At 54.5% G+C, this 17,945-nt stretch overlaps 1 protein-coding gene across 4 annotated transcripts in view; it reads right to left on the reverse strand.

The window, feature by feature from the left end:
- Positions 1 to 486: 486 nt before the first annotated feature.
- Positions 487 to 17,945, reverse strand: part of ZBTB16 (zinc finger and BTB domain containing 16) — a 54,287-nt gene continuing 36,828 nt past the window's right edge. For all 4 annotated transcript variants that reach the window (XM_064732098.1, XM_064732099.1, XM_064732096.1 and 1 more), the window contains exons 5-7: positions 5,778 to 5,948; positions 3,492 to 3,659; positions 487 to 3,254 (exon numbers count right to left, since the gene is read on the reverse strand). In XM_064732098.1, coding sequence (XP_064588168.1) covers positions 3,025 to 3,254; positions 3,492 to 3,659; positions 5,778 to 5,948 — 569 coding nt within the window. In that variant the 3' untranslated portion in view covers positions 487 to 3,024. The remainder of the gene's footprint in view (positions 3,255 to 3,491; positions 3,660 to 5,777; positions 5,949 to 17,945) is intronic.

Below are 17,945 nucleotides of genomic sequence, written 5' to 3' on the forward strand. Positions count from 1 at the left end.
GTTTAAATGAACGAGTTCACTTTCATTGAGGCAAACTTGCTCTGCTCCCTGGTGAGCCGCATGGGCAGGCAGCAGCACAGGCAGCGTGCTGGGGATGCTCCCTGCCCACGGGGGCACTGACATTCCAGGGAGACCCCCGGCCCGCTGGGGTTGGTTTAGGGATAGGACCTCCTCAATTTCCCCTTCAGAGCAGGCACCTCCAAACTCACCACTGTGGGCACCCCCATGGCTCACCCCAAGCTGGTGGGACGCATCCTTCCTCCACCTCCTCCTATTCCTCCTCCTCCTCCTCCTCTTGATGGGCACAGGAATGGGAGACAGCAGGCTGAGACAACGGAATTAACTTTATTGGTTGTTCTTTTGTTTTCTAACTGCAGATTCAAGGTATACAACTGAACATTGCTATTTTCCTTATGAGACTTATAAATAAAAATACAAAAAATGTTCACTACAAAAAAATCTACCGTTAGTAGGATGTAAAAAATATTCTCTTTGCTATAGAAGGCACGAACTTCACTTAGTGACACATGGAGAGAAAAAAACCTGCAGCAGTATATTCTTCTTTTTTTTGTCTTTTTTTTTCCTCTGTCAGAAACACTGAAGTCTTACAAAGAAATGCATCTGAATCTACACAGGACGAAGGCAGATGCGGAGAGCTGCAACTAGGAGACACCACAACTGTTTTTTTTTTTTTTTCTTTTTCTTTATTTTTCAGGAAACTTTTAGCTAACGGCATCTGTGGCTAGAGGACAGAAAGAGGACTCGCAAGCAGAACCGCAGGGGAGCAAACGGTGAGACAGGAAAAGTCGTACAAAAAATAGGAGCCGATAGATACTCTGAGAAAACCAAAGGGGAACTTGGGCACCTTCTGGGCCCGGGCTCAGAGAGGTGCTGAGGTAGACGGAACGAGGACAGCGACGGACCCGAACCACGAGCGAAAACACAGAGCAACGGGACGGGCAGGCGGGCGCTCACGACACTGACACCAAGCCAGGGGAGAGGGAGCCCGGGACCACGGGGCCCCGTGCGGCGCTTGGTCCTCACTGCTATGATACACATATATATACTTACATATATATATATGGAGGGGTGGCAGGGGCTGCGCCACAGCCAACGGTGCGGGGACGTGCGCCCGGGATACAGCAGCATCATTCCAATGCTGACCCCAACACTGTTGCAGTGGGGGCTGTGTCTCTGAGGGAGAGGGATGGTGGGATGGAAGGGGAGGTTAAAGCAAAAAAAAAAGCCACATGAGCTTGGCCACGTGCTCCATGGCACCATGGCACCCGTGTCTGGCAGCGCCAGGACACCACGGGGACCTGCCATGCACACGTCAGAAATTGCAGCAACTTTCTGTGTGAAAGAACTGTTTTCTTTTTTTTTAAAGTATTTTTCCATTTTTTTTCTTAGGCACAACAATGAAACGAGCCGTTCTCCACAGTCACATCCCGGATTGTACAGCAGCGGTGCCCTCCCTGCGCAGAGCAGCAGCTGTGCCACGCGCAGGGGCACACGCACGTGCAAAGCCGGACTGGGGCGCCAGGCAGGACGCTGCTCCCACAGCCCTATCCCTGCTTGGCACCAGGAGAGGTGGGAAGGGCACCCCAAACACAGAGGGGCCATCAGTGTCCCTCCAAACTGTCCAGACACTGTCCCACCACCCCCACCCCCAGCTCCTTTTCCCCCCTTTTCACCCAAACGCAGCAAAATGACAAAAAAAGAACCGTGGGATGGAACCACCAAGCCCGCGGCTGCGCAGGAGAAACACAACAAAAACAAACACAAGAGGTAGCTTCAGAACCAACACCCCCAGCCCCATGGGGCCAGGCAAAAAATACCAGTTTTGGTAAGGATAATGCACAACAGGAGTCTGGCAGGGACACCAGTGCCCCACCACCTCTCCACCACCAATGCTGGGCACGTGGCTGGTGCACCCCAGCCATGCCAACCCCTGTCCCTCCCAAATCAATAAAAGCTCATGAGGTCACAAAAAAATGAGGTAATTTCAAGTAAAATGTGCTAAATGCGGAAATATTCCAAAAGAAAGTTCAAAAAAACCCAAACAAAAAGCAAAAAAAGCGGCGAGCAAAGCCGCCTGCCACGGGGCACCCCTTACTTGTGGGCTCCTGTGGCTGAGGGCTGGGCAAAAAACCCCACACTTGGCACCTTCTAGGTGCCCCAAATCAGCAGAAGAAAAGAGGATCCCTGCATTCAGAGTGATGCCACATACTAACAGCTCCAACACTGGCACTGACTGCATATCACCAAACCAACTGCATCTCCCCATGAGGGGCTTCACCCTTGCCCCGGGAAGGCAGGGAAGGAGGGAGAAATGCATAGAGACATCTTTGGTCATGGGGAGAGCAGCAGCATCCTGTGCCCCTGAGCCCACCTGGACACCAGGCAACAGCTCAATGCAGCCTGGCTCCCAGCTGGCTCCCTGTCCCAAACACCCTCCTCTGGCCAGGATGCCCCCAGGACACTCTTGCCAAACCACTTGTGGCTCACAGGGCACTGTGCTCTCCTGCCTGCGATGCTGCAGCCTGGGAGCATGAGAACCTGCCAGAATGGGGCCCAAGCCCACATGGGAGCTCAGGGCCTCTGCAGGGCATCCACGGCAGGGTCTATGCAGTGACAGGACACCAGGAGTGAAAGCCTTCCCAGAGCACTAGCTGTACACACACTTTCAGGGAAGCGCCTCTTTCCTACATGGTCTTCCCAGCAGCACCAGTGGCCAATGCCAAAGGTGACGGGGGGCCTGGCTGGGGGTTCAAAGGGTGAAATCTGCCCTGCAGCAAGGGTGAAAGGGCAGCAGGCGCATGAGCAGCTGGGACAGCAGTTTGGACGGGGCGGGAGAAGGGGCCGGTGTGTCGCTCGGTCCGGCGTGAGCTGCAGGATCCTTCCGGCGAGAAGAAACGAATGAGAACTGAAAACAAACAAGGCCATGGATGCTGCGGGTTTGGTGGGATTTTTTTTTTGCCCAGTCATCTGCCACTTGGCCCTGCTGCCCCTCTGCCTCCTCCCTTAGACGTAGCAGAGGTAGAGATAGGTCTTCTCTATCCGCCAGTCAGTGGGGATCTCCTCTGGTTTGTGGCCCTTCATGTGCTTCTGCATGGCGGAGAGGCTGGGGCAGTACTCCAGGCAGATGGTGCACTGGTAAGGGGAAGCGCCATTGTGGGTCCGAAGGTGTTTGATCATGGCCGAGTAGTCCCGGGAGCGCTGGTGGCACAGCTTGCACTCGAAGGGCTTCTCACCTGTGGGATACAGGGTGTCAGTGCTAACCAACTGCCCAGCATCAATGCTGCCGCAGTGGGCACAGCTGATAACCCAGGAACGAGCAGCAGAACCCATGTGACTACTGATCCCTGTTTACAATAGTGACATGCCGGCTCATCGCGGGTTTGTTAGCCCTGGCTGCCACCCTGGTCCACATGCCAGCCCTTCCACCAGTCTGTCCTTGCCAGCCTCGCCACAGACACCCCAGCATGTACCTGTGTGGACTCGGTAGTGGGTCTCCAGCTGGTGCTTGAGGCTGAACTTCTTGCCGCAGCCGTTGCACTCATAGGGCTTCTCCCCGGTGTGGATGCGCTTGTGGCCCTTCAGCGTGCTCTCGTCCCGGAAGCAGCTGCCGCAGAACTCGCACTCGTAGGGGTGGTCACCTGCAAGCACATGCCGGGGTCAGGGCTGCCGTGACTGCTGTGCCACACCAAAACCAGCTCCAAAGCCTTTTTACTCCGGGCAGCCATCCTGAGGACAGAGCGTCCCAGTCTCCCCAGTGCAGTGTGCTGGTCCCTCCGTGCACAGACCCTCCTGTACAGAGGAGATGCTCGGGTCTCAGGCACGGTAGAGACTGGAGCGTGCTGCAACCCTCCCACCACCAATTTCCAGGTTTTTCACCCAGCAGCACCAGCCCTGGGCATCTCCCACACTCTAGACCAGGCGGCTGATAAATGAACTCTGGTTTGGCACCAAAGGCAGAATGATTTGAAGGAAAGGTGAGGGCTCCAGCTACTTATTTATTACAGCCGCGAAGGCAAGGACAATAAAGATAGATTGATCGTCCGAGACTTTGTTCATGAATATTTAAATATTACTGATTTGTCTTGTCACTGTAATTACAATTTCTCTGTGCCGCATATCCTACAAGCACAGTTTATGGTAAAGAATGGCGAACTGTATTTCACTTGTCCTGCTGCAGATGTGCGGAGCTGCCAAGCGTGTAATGTTCCCCGCATTTCATACATTTTCTTCAGCTGTGAAGGCTTAAGTCATCCACAATGACCTACGTTTTTTCATTATCCCCGTGTCAAACTGCACTCGTGCCTGGGCATAAATTGTCCTTCTCGTTATATACTCACATGCCTGTGCTTTCGCTTCCTCTTTAAAATGATATTTTACTCTCTCCCCATTTGCCGCAGCCCAGCTCTGCGGCCCCTCGCCCCTCCCGCAGCTGCTGCCTGGGCACCTGGGGGGAGGAGGATGCTCGGATGCAGCTCAGAGCCCCCCTCCAAAGGCAAGGCAGGCGGTGCCTGTGGCCGTTGTTGACTTTCCCCTCCTGTGCCCAGCTCCAAACTGCCACTTTGGCTTTTGATCCTACAGTCAAAGACAGATTTTTCAGTCAGAGGCAGACCGCATTTCTATCCGCCCACTTTTCAGGGGAGCCTGAGCCCCTGGAGCACCCTGGCCATGGGACAAGAGGGAGCATCGTGCAGCTGTGCAGGACGGCACCACACGGCACGATTAAACGCTCCTAAAGCGCCGATGATCCCAGTGTTTTTTCACAGCCGGGAGCTACTAAAGCAGCAGAGGTTGGGGTGGGACACGCGCAGCCCGACCCGCAGCCCAGGTCACCGGATTACTGGCTATAAATAGCTCCAGCACTCAGCATTAACATGCTTATCATCGACACAGGATTCCCATTTCCACATTGGGACCCCTAGCCCACGTGTGGGTCTGGCAGCTGCCAGCCACAGGCTGCGCACAGCGACCCTCTGTGACACCACCTGCACAACCCCCAGCAGCCACCTTTACATCCCTTTTGGAGATTGTGTGCATGGCCCCTGCCTGACAAGAGAAAGAAAAGGAGCATCCCTCCTCAGGATACATTTTGTTCCCTGTCAGCAACAACAGTGGTGTCAAGGAGGGCACATGAGCCTTGCACTTGTGCGGGCAAAGGATGGGTGAGTAGTGCTTCACGCAGGCCGCTGTGAAGATCCGTGGCACTGGCTGTGATCCTGCACGGTCCTGCTCATCCCCCAGGAGCCAGCTCTTTCAGGGCTGTTTTGTGACTGGCCCCGAGTGACGGTGCTGGCGATGTGGCCAGGACCACGGAGCTGCCCAGGGATGCTGTCGGAGGAGCTGAGGACACGGCGCGGGCGCTTTGAGGACACGGCGTAAGGCGGCCAAGCCGGGCTCTCCCGCTCGGCAATCCTGCAGCCCAGCCCTGCCCCAGTGGGGCCACGGCAGCACCAGCTACACGTAGCGCAGGTCGCCCTAATCCCATTAGGGCTGAGCACCAGCTGATTATGTGCATCTACCGCCGTAAGCTGATGAGGCGGATATGATCGCACACCCCCTAAGAAGGTCACGTGCCACCTCAGACCAGATCAACTTATTACACACAGCTTTTTTTTTTTTCTGTTTTGTTTTTCAAATCCAAGCCACTTCAGGCACCTCCATGCTTTTTAAACACAAACCACCTCTCTTCCCCCTATTTCCTTTCCAGGCGTGGGGAAGGAGCGCGTCCCGGCTGCCCCAGCCCGAGTCCCCTGCCGTACCTGTGTGGGAGCGCAGGTGCCTCTTGAGCGCGGTGTGGCTGGGGAAGGTGCGGTTGCACTCGCTGCAGATGTAGCTGCGCACCCCGGCGTGCACCTCCATGTGCTGCTGCAGGGCGCTCTGCGTCTGGAACCGCTTGCCGCACAGCAGGCAGAAAACAGCCATGTCGGTACCTGTGCGAGAGGAGAGACCCTGCTTAGGCACTGCCTGGCACCCCTGGCCCACCACCCCACTGTGGGGGGGTCCCACTCCCCCGTGGCAGCAGGGATGCTCGGGCAGCAGAAGGGACCCCAAGAGCTGCAGGGCTTTGGCTGCCATTGGGAGTCCCTGGCCACCGCGAGCCTGCTGACACTGGCCCAATGAGGGAAAGAGCCGAAGAGGAGAAGTTGCTCGCGTTGCACTGGAGGCAGCTGGGAGCCCTGGCGATGCTGAGGGACGCCCAAACACAAGGCAGCTGTTGGGTGACCGCAGCATCCCCACACACCTCTGAGAGCTGCTGAGCTCAGACCTTGTGATGCCCAAGGGAAAGGGAACCCCAAAAAGCACCCCATGACGCTGCCCTGGGGAGCAGGCAGGATGTGAGAGGGGGACGTGCCCACCCCTTGTGCTGCACGTGGCCCTGAGCCCCAAGGCAGATCCAAGCTCCATACCATCACTCTTGGGTACAAACCTGGCTGCAGCAATGCAATAGGGACAAAACCCCAAGCCAGGTGCTTGTACCCCGTCCATAAACACCTCAGACCTCTAGCCCTAAACAGTTTGTTTTCGCTTATGCATAGCTGATTGTTCAGAACTGTGAGTCACTGCAAATTGTATTACACAGGGAGATTAAGCAAATAAATGCTCGCTTTTTGGAGACATTAAAATGTGAGGACTATGGAAATAAAATTAGCTAGAAAATTGTATTAGCAATTCATTAGCAGCACAAGATGTTCAAGGTAACCAACAAATCTGTGCAGCCTTCAGGAACAGCAGGGGCAGAGGGCTGCTTGCCACACTACCAAAACCAACCCCAGGGACACCACCAGGACCGCAGCACCACGGGGCAGGGACACGATGGGCAGCAGCACTGTCAGCGGCACGCAGGCAGGGGACAGGGAAGGACGCTCCTGGGCAGACCCACACCTCCAGCTTGGGAGCCACGGGCAACGGGCATCCCGGAGGGCATCCTGGTTCACACATCACCTGCTCTGGCATCGTGCCATCACCCACCCAGGTGTGGTGGCACCTCGTGGTCAGCTCTGTCCTGCTGGGGACGCAGAGGCTGCCTGGGGAGATGCTCAATCTCAGCCTTGCACTGGGCTACCCTAAAATGCTCTGAAATCTGAAAAAATCCCCAGTGAAATGGGAATAAAAGCAGCCAGAGAGGTGGCCCCGCATGGGAGCTGCCTTTCTCCCTCAGCAGGGATTTATCCCGGGGGGTTGTGGGCTCATGTGCCCCCCACGCAGCTGCGGACAAAACGCTCCCGAGACAAAAAAAAAAAAAAAAAAAAAAAAAATTAAAAAAAGAAAAAAGAAAAAAAAAAGCAAAAAAAAAAAAAAAAGCAGGCAGCCCCGAACGGGCAGCGCGCAGCAAATCCCAAGAGGTATGTGGCCCCGCGGCCCTCGGCGGCCCCGGCGGTGACAGCAGGACGGGTCAAAGGTCCCCGGGGCTGAGCCCCCAGCGCCGCGGCCAGCTGCGGAGCGGAGGCCCCGGCCGGCGGGACGCCGGCCCCGATAAATCTGCCGCCAGCAGCCCCCGCTGGGGCCGGGGACAATGGGCTCCCGTGGGGGCGGAGGGCAGGACAATGCCGCCGGGCCGGCGCGCGGGGCCGTAACAAATCCTCCCTGGCACCGCAGGGCCCTCATTTGTGAAACTAATTGGCCCCCGCTTGAAAAAAAATAAAAATGGGCTGACTCCAGCAGCCACAGCGATGGGGACGAGCTGCGTCGTGCACGCATGGGGGACAGGGCTGCTCGCTGGAGCCGGGCATCCCCCAGGTGCTGCTTCCTGAGACCTGCAAAAGGCCAGGTTGATTTCTCCTCTTCTTTTTCTTCCTCAAGTAATGTATCAGTAAATAAACACCCCGGCCTGGGAGGTCAGCGTGTACTGGCAGGGCCTGCGAAGACGCACGTTTCCAGTTGAGCTCTGAGAGCAGAGCATCTGCGAGACACAAAGGCTGACACCGGCCGGGCGCAGAGGTGGAGCACTGGGAGGTGGCCCCGCATCCCAGCACCGAGCCCCGCGGTGGCACACGGGGCTCAGGCAGCGCTTGTTCCCTGCCCTGAGGCTCCGCAGGTGACTTTCTCCAGCAGCCGAGGGGCGCGGCAGGCACCACTGCTGGGTACCGTCCCCCTGCCGGCCTCCAAGGTGCTTGGCTTTCTTTAGGCTACATGCCAACTGTGTCACACCTCTGGAGGAAGGATGGGGAGTGGGGAAAAACGGCAAAACTCTTGAGAGGGTGCCACACTGCGTGCCACAGGACTCAGCCCTGCGTCCTGTCGTGAGTGCATGCCTGGGCTCCAGCCACAGAAGCCCCGAGCCAGCCCTCAGCCATTGGAAGAAAAATCACCCCTGATAAAGAAATGCTGCCGCCCCAAATCAGTGAGAGACGGATTTATTCATTTCCCTGACATTTTAATGGTTTCTCCCCTTTTTGCAGGAAGATGATTACAAATTAAGCAGCATTTAAACGCTTTTTACTGTCAACAATTAAAAGGGGTGAAGGCGGGCGAGCAATTCATTCCCCGGGAAACGCGCTGGCTCTCGGCGGGCGCCGAGGGCCCGTCCCTCTACTGTACACAGCACAATGGCCCCGAGCACGCCATTAATTTTGCAGGACGTTCAAAAGCAAATTAAAATATAAAAAGCCCCTGGGCACAAAGATAGATACCGAGGGAGGGGGCGGCGTAGGTCAAGCTCGCAGAATTGAAGTCTTAGCAACTGGGAAGGTTTAGGCACAGCCCCGCACGCTGCGTTCAGCTGCCACCTCTGCCCACCATCCCCAGTTTCTGTGTCCCTGCCAGAGCCAGTGCTGTGCCAGCAGCTGAAAGCCACCAGTGGGGCAGCTGTTAGCACTGCCACAGGGTTCCAAGGTGGAAGCTGGAGTGATTTGGGCATTAGACGCTCTCTTGGTAAGCGTGCTGGCCACATCTCGCAGGGTCTTTGGGTCAAAGTGGTCCCAAAACTGATTTTTAGTGGGGGATGCTTGATGGAGGGAGGGAAAACCCTATGGCTGCAAGGCCGGAGATGCACATCCCTGCTCTCCAGCAGCTCGGTCCCAAAGCAGCGCAGCCGGCAGGGACGTGATGACGAGCAGGACGTGTCACACACATACCGTGTGACAGCGCGCCCCGTCCGACCGAGCCACAGCGAGGGATGCTGCAGCGCCGCCCCCACCGCCGCCTCTGCGGAGCAGGAATCCGCCTAAAAACCGGCGTGGCTCGGCTCAGGGAGACACGGCGGGGTGGGTCTGCCTCGCACCGGGCCCTGGTGGAGTTTATGGATGCGGGAGGTGCACTGCAGGAGAAAGGCGACACGTCCCCTTTAAAAGGAAATATAATTTACAGTGTGCAGCCAGGCGGGCCATAGTTTCAATCTCGTTTACTATAGAGAAAACTCTGCTAGCTGTTCTCTATCCCACAAATCCGATTTAATCAGACAAGCCAGCCAGCGTGGCTTGAAGTAAAAACGGATAATTAGTAAACAGAGAGCTACTTCAGTGCTTCATTGGCATTCGAGCCGGGCTAGTGTGTCGCATTTAAAATGCAGTCTGATGAAGTTTACAAAATCAAACCATTTGTTACTCCTATTGAAGAGGCTTCAGGCCACTTGCAATTAAATTGGAATTAGTGCTTAGAATGAGATACAGCAAATTCATACTAAAAAGGGATCTGACTTTCAGACATTTGACTTCAAGTTTTTCCCCCGTGCTGGAGCACGCGTGCGTGTGCTGGCCCCCCAGAGCCCCTGGCAGCAGTGCCAAGCCCAGACCTGCTGTGTGCCTGGGAATGGGGTGACTCGGGGATGCTGTGGCAGCAGCGCAGGGGGGACAAAGGGAGTGATGCCACCATGCTGGTGAAGCCATCATCCCCACTGAGCCCCAGCAGGGTGGCAGCACGGGGCTGGCAGTCCCCAGGCTCGTGGCACCATCGAGATTGCAAACCAAACTGCCCCTCCCTGAGTCCTCTTCATAACGCTGCCATCTTTCCCTGCCTGCCCTCAGACCCATGTTATCAGACTTGAAAAATGAGCAGATCCATCCACTGCTGAAATAATCAGGAGCACGGAATGAAAGGCTGTGGAGGGGCACACTGGGAAGGCTCTAGCATTATCACGGGCATGAGCATGCTCATGTCTAAGGATGCTGACAGAGCCTGTTGCTGCCTCATGCACCCTGAAACCTCCAAACCCTCACCTCAGGTCCTATAATTCAGGATCTTTCACAAGGCTGCCTCCGTCACTGTGTACCTCACATGGTTCATGTGCCAGAGGTGACCTGACACTGCTGCTGTCCTTACAACAAAGGCGAGCGGCTCCGAAACATCCTGGCCATGCAAAGCAGGTGCCCAAAGGCTGTTGGCACTCGTGAGATGAGATTTCAGGGACATCTGATGGTTTTTGTCAGCATGTCAAAGGCTCTCTACCAGCCCCTACCTCCCAGCCAACGCTGCTGGCTGCTGCTGCAGGGGAGCTGCAGGAACAGCAGCACTGGGGACGAGGGTGCCACTGGCAGTGGGGGCCACAGAGGGGCACAGAACCCTCCCTTGAGGGGGCCAGAGAGTGGCACAGAACCCTCCCCCCAGCCCTGCCCACAGGAAGGCTGGCAGAGGCAACAGGGCTGCAAGGGGCCCATTGCCTGGAGCATCCTCTCACAGCTCCAGCACCCAAGCTCAGGCAGAGCTGGCCTGAAGGACAGCCTGAAGGTGCCCAGCTCAGCTTTCCACAAGGGACCCTGGGAACACGGTGCACATCCTGCTGTCACTGAGTTGAAAAGCAGGCACCAGCACAGGCCAGGGTAGCACCAGCACTGAGGCTGCAGGACTCACGGGATGTTGCCCCAGGATGATGGTGGATGCATGTGCAGGGTAAGAAAATCAGCCCAGTTTTGGATTCTGTTTTCAGGATGATTATGAAACCCAAAGTGGTGTTTTTGGTGGCAGTACCGAAGTGCACCCACAGGCAGGTGCAAAGGAGCCCTCCCTGAATGCTGCTGTTGGGACACAACACCTGCAGATGCCAGCCTGGATGTAGGGGTGTTGTGCAGAGCCGTGTTGTGTGGTGCCACCCACTCCAGTGCTATTTGAGAGGTGATGGCATTCATTACTGTGCTGAGTCAAACAGCCCCTACAACCTTCATGGGTCACTGGAGAAAGGGGGGAAAACCCCCATAAGATAATCACAGGAAATGTGTGCATTTTGTACCAGAGTCACCAAATCATCCCAGTTTCAAAGCCTGCCTCTGGACTCCACAGCTCAGCCAGCTCAGCTTCTGTGCTAATTAACATCTTTATGGAAGGCAACCTCTCCCAAGGGGGCATTTGTTTGATTATTATTATTTACTTAGAGATAGCACAGCTTTCTTCCCAACTTTAACCGACTACGGAAAATTAATTCTTAAAAAGCAGTTGACGCTGCCTGCTCTCCTGCCCCTGCTGGTTTTCCTCCTGGGCTGGATGTGGACACTCCACTGCAACAGGAGGCCAGGCCAAGCTTCTGGCACTGCCTGCTGCCTCCATGCCAGCTCACCCTTTCACAAACACTGAGGAAAACTGGCGTTTCAGAGCAGTCATACAACATTGACCTTGCAAGCACAGGGGATTAACAAACCCCCCAAAAGAAATGCCTCAGTTTTTGCTCCTGCAGTGATGCACAGGGCTGCTTCCCACCCAGCCACACTCCTGTTCTCTCCACAGCCCAGGCAGGATGCACATGGAGGACGTACGGGGTGCTGGTGCCCGCAGCAGCCTGGGCAAGGCGTGCCAGGCCCTGAGCTGCAGCTCTGGCACGGGCAGCTCATGCCTGCTGGGGGTGATTTATTCCAGGGGCCATCTGGACCTGGGGGACAATGTGGTCCCGTATCCTTGTGAACTGGCTCATTAGTCACACCCTCGTAGCTTGACCTCTCTCTTCCTTTGAGCAGGGTGGGACAAGAGCATCCCCCTCTCGCCTCCCTTTTGGTGGCCCGTTGCTCCCCCATGCCCAGTTGTGCCCTCCCCACCACCCTCCATCTCCATCACTGTCCCCATTGCCATCATCACCACCTTCCCTCACCGCGTTTGCTGCCATTGCTCAGGCACAGTCATTACAGGGGCACGTGCGGGGAGGGAAGGAGCCCGGCGACGATTAGTGGCGGTGGCTTTATGGCAACAGGCACACAACTCATTCGTTTCATGTTTTGCAGAATATAAAAGCGCCGAAACATCTTAATTTTAAATTCTTATCATTGAATTTACTGCTTTTCTCTCGCAATGATTTGTGTTGCTTTTTAATTTTTACAGTCTCTACAGAAGCCAGATGCTACTGCCTAGGGCCAAAATAATAAAAACCCGCTGCAGTCGCGAGTTACAGAACAAAAAGGAAACGCGCGGCTGACAGAAGTTAATATCTCAATTTAACAGTGCTGCTCCGCTAATGATCCTTTGATATGTGTTTATTTAGAAAGGTCTGATCTTGACCTTGAAAGCAAACTAAACCGCAAAGTCTTTATGAGAGGAGAGAAAGACTTTATTTATAGACTGGCTTTGCGTCAATCACGGCGGCAGCTGGACCCGCGCGGGCGAAGCTCCGCGCTGCCTGTGGGCCCAAACGGGGCCTGCAGCGGGAAAGCGCTTCTGGGAGGGTGTGGGATCAGCTGCCCTGGGGGACAGCAGCGCGTCCCCATCTCCAGGGCAGGGTGCTGAGCGCACCATGGAGGTGCAACCCAAGGGATACGGGCAGCCCCAGGCCTGTGCGGGATGCTCTTGGGGGACAGCACTGGTCCAGACACACCCCTGTCCCCAGAACAAGCCACCCGGGAGCGCTGCATGCCTAACCCCTTCTTCCAGCACTGGAAAGTGCTGCCTCTGCTCCCTGGGCTACTCTCTGAATGGGGTCCCCAGGCTTGGGAGGAAGGGATGTGTTCAGCATCACCCCAGCCCACACTGACAGAGCCTTAGCAGTGTTTCCTCTTCTTCCCGAAGAAACTGAGTGCTATGCAAGCCTGGCAGAGGGAGCTTTTAAGGGCCAATCCTTTTTATTGCATTTCCACCTCCTGGCTGGGGGAGGTGGGAAGCTCCTGAGCTTTTAATGCTTCTAGCCTGGGATTGCACTGTGGACACTTCACACCTATGGTGTGCTGTGCTCTCCAGCCCAATTTCCATTTTTTCAGGCCAAAACAGTTGTTTGAAGCCATTTGCAGTCCCTAAAGCCTTCTGGCCAAAGCTGGAGGCACATACTCCCAGCAAAGTAGTAACCCCAAAGCCTTTTTATTGTACTGAATATCTATCAAAATATATCAACACATATTAAACCCATTCGTTCAAGTAGACTCATGATCATCCTTGGCAAAAACCATCACTCAGTTGTTCCAGCCCTAAAGGTACCGATAGAAAAATGCCCCCTTTCCTGGCAAAACACATCACCTGGCCAAATGCAGTAACCTGGTATCTGAACATCTATGTGCAACACCTCCCTTTTGTGCTGCTTTCCCCTAAGCTCACACCATTCTGGAGAATGCCAGATTCAACCTTGCTATTCCCAAGGAAGCTGTGCACTGGGACACCTCTGCCCTTCCTGAGAACCAGTTTCTCTGGGGCAAATCACGGTGGCATTTCTGGCCACTGCGTCAGATGGAAGCTGTCACACATTCTTGTCATCACTGCACCAGCTTCACAGATTTCCTCTTCCCAGTTGGAAATTGGACTGAAATCAGCTGACAAAACAATCTGACTTTCTGCTGAAAACCCTGAGCTCTCCCCCACTACTTCTGAACTATTGTTTAACTGAAACTGCTCCATCTCCCAAAAAAAGAGTTTTGGTGAGGAGACCAAGGGGTCTTTCCATGGAGACCACTATCACCATCACCACTGCCATCATCCCACCTGGCAGAGGGCACCACCTGCCCACTGCCAGTCCATTCCACTCGCGCATCTCTCCTGCTCAAGGTGGCACCATTCTGGCACCCTCCAGTCCCACGGAGCTGTCACGAAGCCCTGCGTCACACCCCAACAACAAAATGACCTTTTTGGTGCTGAGGCGGCTGCCTGGCAGAGCCTGGCCACTGGAGCGACCGGCTGCCGTGAGGCACAAAGCCGGGACTCGCAGCATCTGCTTATTATTCCTGCACCCCCATCATTAAAAAAAGAGAAAAGATGAAAAGGCCCCATCGGCAAAGCCGGGGAGATGTGGAGCGGCACCGAGCGCGGCCTGGCCCCCAGTTGTTGGGGGTTTTTGTACAGCGGGGAGACGCGAATCCTGGGGGACAAAAGTAACTGCTAAGGTAAGTTAAACCTTGTCGAGATGAACTTTCCTGCTACTTTTAATTAAAAGTTCTTTGGAATTAAAAAGGACACTATTCAGGAAAGGCTGAAAAAAAAAATTCATTGACACCAGCCCGCCCCCCTCCCCTTTTTCCCAAGGAAAAGAAAAAGCTGTTTTTGTGTGTCTGCTCACCCAGCCCGCACTGTACAAAAGGAAGCGGATTTGCAGCAAGACACATGAGATGACCCCCTGACCCCGAGCCGCTGAAAAGTCCTCAATGGCATAAATACCAGATAATCAATCACATACCAGGAGGGCCGGTCCCCCTGCCCTCGCCCCCGCCGCCGGGTTTATGAGAGATGCACTGTAAACGGACACCGGCTCCTGACGGGAGGCCCCTCTCGGCATTCCTCTGCTGGACCAGGAGACCCCGGCCGCCTCTCAGACCGTGCTTCATCCCGCTTTTATAAAGCCCAGCATGGAAATGCCGAGCATCCTCAAGCTTGCCATAGCTGATCCCTTGTGCTCCAGAGCAAAGGGGGACAGAGACCCCTCTCTGTGCTCTGGAGAGATGGCCAAGCATCCTCTGTGCCACCACAGGTCAGCACACGGCCAGCACTGAGTTGGGCATGCAGAAACCAGGGAGAAACCAGCCCCATTTACAGAAGGCTTTTCTTTTTGGGAGGCTGGCTTTGTGAAGCCTTCGTGGGTTCTAGCAGTGAGTACCATGTCATGCTGTGTTCCCCTATGGGGCTCTGACCAGCACCCTGAATGCCAGCAAAGGAAGGCAGCCAAGCCAAGGCCCTCCGGTGCTCCAGGGCAACAATAGATGTTAAAGCTTTCAAGGGAGGGAGGGAAAAATCTTGCAGTGATACTGCACTGGTTTGGTTAAATGGGGAGCCACTTGGCAACTAAATTTGATAATGCTTTTGTCCATGGGTCAGAGGTTAAATATGTTCACACTAATCCCCTTCATCTAGAATTAAAGGACAAGAAAGATTTCTCCGTAGCTTAGTGAGAGGGCTTTTCTCATCGTGCTTTAAATAGTATTTGCACAGGAAAATTAAAGGCAGACCATTGGCCCCGATGCCATCGTGGCTGCACGGCTCCGCCACGCTCCCACCTCCTCGCTGCTTTTGGTGAATCCACCAGCTTGCACGATGCCTGGCCTCATCACATTTCCCCATGTGTGCACCCAGGAGCACAGGGAACTCTTGCTGCCATTTGCTGTCAAAGTGGCAAGGGCAGCCGTGGTTTGGGAGGCAGGGAGATTCCCGGCTGCAGGAATGCGCGCCAGGACTCAGATTTCAAGTGCTGTCACAGGACATTACTGTCAGACAAAGGGGCTCTGTGCTGCACCCCTAGGACCCACTGCCCCCAGACCCTCTGTGAGCTGGGGCCGGCACCTGAGCGTCCAGAATCCACTCTTGCACCAAGAGAAAATGTGCGAAGCATCGACTGTCCACGCACACGGCATCGCCAGCACACCCTCCCCCGCCGGGGCTGCGCAGGGATAATTACCTCTAAGCATACTTAATGCTACAGTGCGTTATCTCTAGCTATGGAGAAAAAGCACGATCCAGAGGCATTTCCCCCCAAAGTCTCATTGGGTTGCTCTCAGAAAACCCTCCTGAGTCCTGCGAAACAGTAACAGAAAGGCACAGGCAGCCCAGGAAGATGCCAGGCTGGTTTTGGTAAGGAAGTGTGCCAGCTGCTTGTGCTGGCTGCTTGTGCCATTGCTTTGATCAAACTGTGGAAGAGGATGCAGCAGGACAAGCCACAAACAACATCTCCCAAATCTGCTGCTGGAGCAGGGACATTGCAGATGGCTGTTGGTGGCCAGTGGCACCACTGAGACAAGCCCCAGCCACTGGCAGAGTCATGCCAGCATCCCAGTGAAGCGCTGGCCTGACCATTAATCATGGTGCCACACCGAGTGCGAGGCAAACAGAATTTGTTTTTCAGTGTGATTTATAGCTCACATCACCAAACTCACGTGTTATGTTCCACTTGCTCAAAATCTGTCATTTCCACACTGGAAGTAGCAGTGTGCCATACATCTGCAGCATCACTGCAAGGTTTTGGGCTGGAACCATTTTGAGACAGAGAAAGCAAAGCAAATGTGAGGAGATAAGACAAATATGTAATAAATTTGACTCGATGTACATTTGCCAAGAACAGGGGTGGTGCGTGCCCGTGTGACAGCTCCGGCGCAATGCCCCCTCCACCTCCTCCGGGCTCCCACGCATTCCTTGGCAAACCCAAGACAGTTATGGGGTTGCTGGGATGCTCTTCTATGGAAAAACACCAAGAGCACTGGCATAAAAAGCAAAAATAATTTAAAAATTTTTAAAAATCCCCGTGCGGTCGTTGAGCAACGCTTGCCATGGGAGACAGCGCGGGGGCATCCTGCCACCTCTGCTCCCGGGTTCTGCTCTCACGCGCCAGATCTTTCTCCCTTTGTACCTCCGCTTATACTGCACGACTGTTTTGAATCTCTAAAATAATGTGACAAGTTAATGATGGCACAATTATCTAAATGTTTAACAGACATGTTATCTAAGTGAATCGGATTGAGATTCCATCCCGCTGACAATAAACATCAATGGGAGAGCAGAAAGTGATAGGCAAATTATCGCCAACCCTGCAATTTCAATGCTATTAAATTTGGAGGAATAACAGCCCTGAGGCCTGTAAACTCTGAATAAAATAGACCCTTGTGTTTGGCCAACTATTAAATCAAAACGCTACCAACATCCCAGCAAAAGAAAAAACCAGGGGGGAAGAAAAGGGGGGGAGATATAGAGCTTTTCAATTTTCAGTTACATGTTGGTTTTATTAATTATTTTCTGCTACCGGTGTCTCAGGACAGAGGATACGAGGGATATGAGGATGAGAGTATGGGATGTAGGAAGGGAATGCATCCAGGGGATGGGGGCAAGGGAGTGTGAAGGGTCCTGCTCCATCCTTAGTGGCGCGGCCGGGGGCATGCCAACCCCACAAATCAAAAACTCCAACTACTTGCTGATGCAAACGTGCTCTATAGTGGGTGTTGCTCATGCCCACGCGAAACTGGGTCAGGAGTAAATCTGCGCTGTCCTGCTGACTGACACCGGCTGCCGTGCGCTAACTGCCTTGGCACACGGGAGGAAACTCGAGACGAGTCACCTCTGATATTTATAAACGTCGGCACGAGCCCAAAGCCCGTTAGCACCAGCACCGCTCGTGTGCGCATCCCGACTCCCAGCGGTGCTGCCTGGGGCTACTCAGGCTGCCATCTCAATGCATTCTGTTTTTTCCTCTACATTTGAGGAGAAGGGTAAGGAATTTTCCATGCTCTCTTCCCCAGCACCAAGCCTGTGCTTCTGGAAGATGAGCCAAAACAGTTGCTGCTTTTCCTATTGCAGCGGGACGGGGGCCAAGGACAGTGCACACCCGGAGAGGGCGTCTCAGCCCCGTGTCTATGGGGCTGCACACAGCCCTGCCAGCGCCGTGCTTACAAGTAGGAACTGTTTTTTAAATTTATTCTTGTTTTTTGCCTTGCCTCAGGAAGTGGGGTGTTAGTTTTCTGCTGTGGAGATGAGCAGTGCTTGATGCAGCACATGTACAACAGCCTGGCTTTGTGTTACCATCATTCAAAGCAGCTGGAGGCAATAATGACAAGCTCCCCTTGGGTCACTGTGTCCCCCTGCTCTGGTTGCCCATTGATCTTTGAGCTTTGGCACAACCC

The sequence above is a fragment of the Zonotrichia leucophrys genome, chromosome 24 (genome assembly GCF_028769735.1).
Source record: "Zonotrichia leucophrys gambelii isolate GWCS_2022_RI chromosome 24, RI_Zleu_2.0, whole genome shotgun sequence".
Taxonomy (NCBI): Eukaryota; Metazoa; Chordata; class Aves; order Passeriformes; family Passerellidae; genus Zonotrichia; species Zonotrichia leucophrys.